The sequence below is a fragment of the Pseudochaenichthys georgianus genome, chromosome 7 (assembly GCF_902827115.2).
Source record: "Pseudochaenichthys georgianus chromosome 7, fPseGeo1.2, whole genome shotgun sequence".
Classification (NCBI taxonomy): domain Eukaryota; kingdom Metazoa; phylum Chordata; class Actinopteri; order Perciformes; family Channichthyidae; genus Pseudochaenichthys; species Pseudochaenichthys georgianus.
This window is the reverse complement of record NC_047509.1, coordinates 2,372,320-2,378,532: the sequence shown is the minus strand read 5'-3', so window position 1 is coordinate 2,378,532 and position 6,213 is coordinate 2,372,320. Positions and strand designations below refer to the sequence as shown.

At 40.3% G+C, this 6,213-nt stretch overlaps 1 protein-coding gene across 1 annotated transcript in view; it reads right to left on the bottom strand.

Annotated features, from left to right (window-relative positions):
• The window catches only part of LOC117449586 (voltage-dependent L-type calcium channel subunit alpha-1D-like), an 80,026-nt gene that overhangs the window by 11,924 nt on the left and 61,889 nt on the right, over positions 1-6,213 (bottom strand). The window contains exons 28-33 of the mRNA XM_071203663.1: positions 5,950-6,151; positions 5,706-5,864; positions 3,094-3,204; positions 2,188-2,271; positions 1,854-1,880; positions 623-751 (exon numbers count right to left, since the gene is read on the bottom strand). Coding sequence (XP_071059764.1) covers positions 623-751; positions 1,854-1,880; positions 2,188-2,271; positions 3,094-3,204; positions 5,706-5,864; positions 5,950-6,151 — 712 coding nt within the window. The remainder of the gene's footprint in view (positions 1-622; positions 752-1,853; positions 1,881-2,187; positions 2,272-3,093; positions 3,205-5,705; positions 5,865-5,949; positions 6,152-6,213) is intronic.

Here is a 6,213-nt window from a genome sequence, read left to right as displayed (position 1 = left end):
TGTCTCTCCACCACTTCAACAACAATACAGTTGTTGCCAAGAAGGTGAGGCTTATTGACAGAGATATACAGATACTGTTGGTACTTGTCCATGTCTCTAGGTGTGTACATGTAGCCCAGTAAATACGATGTCCTTTTGTTTTCTGTTGTTCTATGTTCATGTTGTAACCGACTTGCTGCCATGTTGGACAGGTCTCCCTTGAAAAAGAGATCGATGATCTCAATGGGAACATCTGGTTAAATAAAGGTTTAAAAAAAAAATGGATGATGGTTTAGTCTCACGACGGTATTGAGACGTTTATTTACCGCGATATTCGATATATCGTTACATCCCTAGTATTTAGTAGTGTAACAAACGTGGGGTGTGTGTGTGTGTGTGTGTGTGTGTGTGTGTGTGTGTGTGTGTGTGTGTGTGTGTGTGTGTGTGTGTGTGTGTGTGTGTGTGTGTGTGTGTGTGTGTGTGTGTGTGTGTGTGTGTGTGTGTGTGTGTGTGTGTGTGTGTGTACAGAAGGTCCAGTTGTGATAGACACGGTTCCCCACTGTTCATAATGAATAATAATGATATTATCATGTTATATAGCAGCGAGAGTTTTGTGAATCGTCAATGTGGATTATTCTCTGACCTGCAGCGACTTGACGAAAGTCCAGAGGAGCGTCCGGATTCCCTCTCCTTTACTCAGCAGTTTCACCAACCTCAACACTCGGAACAACCGGAAGAACGTGATGGACACTTTCCCACTTTCTCCTTTCCCCTGCGACACAACGACACACGTGTTGAGGCCACACCGGTGAAGAAATACGTGTTTGTTGCACAATATCAAAGTCAACCTTATTGTCAATCTTCCAGTTTGTGTGTACAGACAGAGAGGTCGAAATACCGGGTCCCACAATCCCGAGTATAAAAACAAATGTATATAAAAATATGTGCAAATATGTATAAATACACAGAATCAAAGACGCATTTTTACATTAAGACCTAAATGAAAACACAACAGTCAATATATACAAAATAACAGTCACTTCAATATCTTGAGAACGTACATTAGTGCCTGATTGTCCATTGTATCACAAGGTCCGTCAACACATTGATAGTTGCAGTATCGCTAATGCTATTGATGTATTGTGATTTTAAAAAGGTGTCCGTTATCCACTAAAGCTGCCCCATGTGCTGTCTTTTGTGACAGTTGATCAATGGGGACTGTCCACGACACTGTGGCTGCGAGGGAGTGCGGTCGTCTTTCCACCAGAAGGTTGTGGGTTCGATCCCAGCCCGTGCAGTCAACATGTCGATGTATCCTTGGGCGAGATACTTAACCCTGCGTTGCTCCCGATGGCCAACGGTGTGTGAATGTGTATGCGTGTTAGTTCCTAGAGCAGTGTTTCTCAAACTTGTTCATACCAAGGACCACTTAACCAATAAAAAAACACTCGCGGACCACCTAACTCCAAAAACACATCGTTTTTTACAAATCGCCTGAAAGTTGTACAAACAAGTGGCAACATGTGTGATGAAGGTGCTTATCTGGGCTATATCATGCAATGGAAAGTGAAACTTAAGCTCGTTCCATTGCGGAGATATTCCCGCGAGAGTGCGAAAAACTTTAATAAATGTATTTATTTCAAATGTGAAATTTTACCAATATACTCACGGACCACTAGGGGGCGCTCATGGACCACACTTTGAGAAGCACTGTCCTAGAGTAATATACACTGCTCTGTATGAATGGGGGAACGACATGTAGTATGTAAAGCGCTTTGAGGGGTCTTAAAGACTGGATAAAGCGCTATATAAGTACAGTCCATTTACCATTTACCATTACTATAAACAAATACACTAAACCTAAGTGTTTCAGCGCTCACCTCCCCGTGGCCTCCTCCTCCCTGGATCCAGAGGTCAGGTGAAGAACAGCAGGTCACGCATGTACAGGAGAAAGATTAAAAAGCCATCAGGATCAGACACAAGGGGTTACGTCAAGTAAACAATACATTATGTAAAAAGGAAAATACACTATGTTTCTTGAATTCTCAGCTCGGTAATTATTCACTTTCTTCATGTAGAGGTTTTAGAATCAGTCAGGAAGATAACACGCTTTTTGTCTGTCCTTACACCTTGTGAAGCGGCCTTGGGTTCCTTGAAAGGCGCTATAAAAATGTGATATTTTATTATTATTATTATTATTAAACTCACGCTGAGCTCGGAGACGGCGATATCCAACACGCTGCCGACGACGATCAGAGCATCGAATGAGTTCCAGGGGTCGATGAAGTAATGCTGCGAGAGAGAGGAGAAGCGGAGTGAGACACATGTTGACGGGTAAATAAGGTTTTGTTATTATTGTTATATTAAAGGTCTCCTATTATACTGCTTTTCATCCATATATTAAAGGTCTCAGATATATACAAACATGTCTCTGATTGGCTGAATCACCAAACAGATCATTGCAGCATTACCCATAATCCCCTCTGTTTCAGCCCTGTTTCCAAAGTGCTGATTCTCTGTCTGTTACTTTAGATGAAAACAAGGAGCCCCTCCCCACGCCCCTCTGAGAGACATTTGGTTACAAAGAACTCAATGGTGCTCCAGGAGGAGATTCAGGTGATAAGGGGGGGGGGGGGGGGTTACCTTGGTTGCTGATTGGCTAATGGTTACTCAAGACAACACATCGTTATGACATCATAAAGTGGCCAAAATCTGATCAGCTCATTTTCATTTTCAGGTTTTTATAGAAATGGATCAAAAAGAGAGAGAATCTTTGTTCCTGAAACTTTCAGAATCTCTTTCCACAGAGGGGACACATGTTGATGTATAGAGACATGAAGAAGAGGGGACACATGTTGATGTATAGAGACATGTGGAAGAGGGGACACATGTTGATGTAGAAGAGACATGGAGAAGAGGGGACACATGTTGATGTAGAAGAGACATGAAGAAGAGGGGACACATGTTGATGTAGAAGAGACATGAAGAAGAGGGGACACATGTTGATGTAGAAGAGACATGGAGAAGAGGGGACACATGTTGATGTAGAAGAGACATGGAGAAGAGGGGACACATGTTGATGTAGAAGAGACATGAAGAAGAGCGACTTGTTACATGACCACGCAGAGCCAGCAGCTTGATGATCATCTCGAAGGTGAAGATGACGGTGAAGATCATGTTCAGGATGTCCATGACGGAGGTGAAGAGCTTCGACTGCTCGTAGTGCTGCCGGAGGAAAGACCGTACAAAGAACAACGTTATTGTCCCGTATAACAGTTTCCACATAGAAGAAGAAAATAGAAGAAAATAGGATAAAGGTTGAAACATAATTACATTTAATTAAATATGGGCAGTACAAATCTGAAATAAATACATCATTTTGTTTAAATGTAAAAAGGTGCATAACAAATATGAAATAAAAAAATGGTTTAATAAAATAAATAGGTATATGTACAAATGTGCAATAAAACATATATAATACAGTTAAAATATATATTAAAATATTAATACAAACACAATAAGTTTAGGTAAAAATGTGCAAACTGTACTTCAACATAACCAAAATAAATATGTATGATTGTGAAGGTTTAACTTATTCTAAGACATAAAGATAAGAATACAAAAGTATAACATATAATAAAGAATAGGATACAAATATTGATCCAAACATAATTAAGTTTAAGTAAAAATGGGCGGTAAAAATATAAAATAAATAGATTAAAAATGTTGAAGTTTAAAATCTACATAACAAAAAGATACAAATCAATAAAATAGAATAAAAAATAATAATAGGTATATGTAGAAATGTGCAATACAAATATATAATAATAAAAGACCATTTTTGTTAAGGTAAAAATGTGCAAACTGTACTGTGTGTATTGTGTGTTAGAGTAAATAAAGTGGTGTATTAATATTATATATAGGTAATCAATTATAAAGTGATGTGAGTATTGCACAGGTTTTAACTTACACTAAGACACAAAGAACAATAAGTATATATAATAAAGTCGCATGACATGAAACCGAGATGTACAGTTTAGTGTAATGATATAAAAGAAAATGTGTTGAATTTAAACTTAAAGGTCACCTATCATGCTATTTTTAGGCAATAGCATAGGTCTCAGATATATACAAATATATACAAGGAAGTGACTCTGTGCCCAATATTCGTTGTGTCCAAACGGCGGTACTGCAACTTCCGTATCTGTCAAGATCTGTCTGTCTTGTATTTTTCTGTCTTTTGTTTCATGTTTTATTTTGAAAGGTCTTCACCTCCTGTCTTGCCTGTTTCTGTCTGTGTTGTGTTTTGTCTGGTCTTTTTCTGTCTTTGGTTTCCTGTTTTATTTTGAAAGGTGTTCACCTCCTGTCTTGCCTGTTGCCTTCTGTCTGTGTTCCCTCCCTGATCACCCGATTGTGTTCACCTGGTGTCCCTGTGTTTTCTCCTCCCTCCTCACCTGTGTCTTGTTTGCATGATTAGTCTTGTGTGTATTTAAGTTCTGGTTTTTCTGTCTGTCTTTGTCGGTTCGTCTTGTGTAATGACTTGGTCTGTGGTGAGTGTTCTGTTCAGTCTGTGTTAATAGGTTAGCCTTGAAATAAAGGAGTTATTTTTGTCACTTTAATCTGCATTTGGGTCCTGCTTCTTGCACACACCGTAACAGTATCAGTCCGTGATGTCACCCGGCCCAAAACAACTTTTCCCCATTGACTAACCATGGGGAAAGAGACGTCTGTAAATCAGCGGATGAATTTTTTTAACTAAATAAACTACCAAGTACGAACTATTTTACAGCCCTTATTATAATCATTAAGTCCTTAAAGTTATAAAATGCACTAAAAGCCGAATCTAGATTTATTTTTTCTCTCCATTCATTCTAGTGAGCCGAGAGTGGAGCTCGGGGGGCGGGGCTTAAGGGGCAACTCAACTGCGCATGCTCTAGCCAGGCATGACGGGTAATCTGTGACGTTTCGCTCTTTCGAAAGTTGGGCCATTTTGCCTTCATGCGCCAATGAGCAGCTCTCATAGGAAAGAACGAGGCCCCGCCTCCCACGCTGTATCCAGTTATTATTATACATCCATGTTCTAGCCATGCCTCATATCCCTCTATTTCACTTCCTGTTTCAAAAGTGCTGATTTTGGGTATAAAGGTTTAAAAAATTAAAAGAGGAGGGGTTTGAGCTCATGCGGGACCCGGCAGCTACCGTCTAAACTAAATGCTGCCGTGATGAAACGCCATATCATGGATTATCAAGGATCTGAAACAGTCTGGAGCTCAAAGGCTTTCTCTCTTGCCGGTTATACCACAAGGTGAGTTCCTTTTTACTTCCTGCTTCTTCACACACATGCTCTCCAGTACAGGTTAGCTCTGAGTGTTAGCCATGCTAATGTAAACACAGACCATATTACGTCCAAAACAGTCGGGCATTGTTTCTGATAGCAACTTTCTGATAAGGCCGTGGGTCCACATTTCAGATATTACGTCATATCGGACGCAATTCTGGATCAGCTCCGTTGTTCCCCGTTTTTAGAGATGTGGGTACGGAGGAAAAGAGAGAGGGTTTTATTTTCTGACGCTGTGTGTGTTCCCTGATGCACCGGGGACACATGTTTATGTATAAAAGACATCACAAAGTGCATTTTGCTTGACAGGCCCCTTTAAAGTGAGCTCAGGAGTTTAACGGCCAACACTTAAGTAAATAATGTCTGTATTTAATAGGAGAGTGAATACCTGCACGGCCAGAGTGAGTGTGTTCCCCAGAATCAGAGCAAACATGATGTACTCAAACTGGCTGGAGTTGACAATCTTCCAGAATTTGAGCTGCGACGGGTTTTTAGGAATATAAATCTTTATGGGTTGAGCTTTCAGAGCGTAGTACACGCACTGACGCTGCGAAGAAGAAGAAGAGGGCACACACATTAGTCGCTTTAGAAACACACATGGATTCATTTCAAATGTCTTGGAGAATATTGACCTGGTTTTTGTTGAGTTCGCAGTTCTTGAACTCGACCTCTCCTTGCTCTCTGAAGGTGATGATGACGAAACCCACGAAGATGTTCATCATGAAGAAGGCGATGATGATGATGTAGATGATGAAGAAGATGGAGATCTCCACGCGGTAGTTGTAGATCGGACCTCGGTTGATGGCGTTGGCATCCACCGCTCGGTAAAGGAGCCTTTATTTGAAAAACACAAAAACAGTTTGGACACATTTAATGGGAAAACACACAATTAAAGT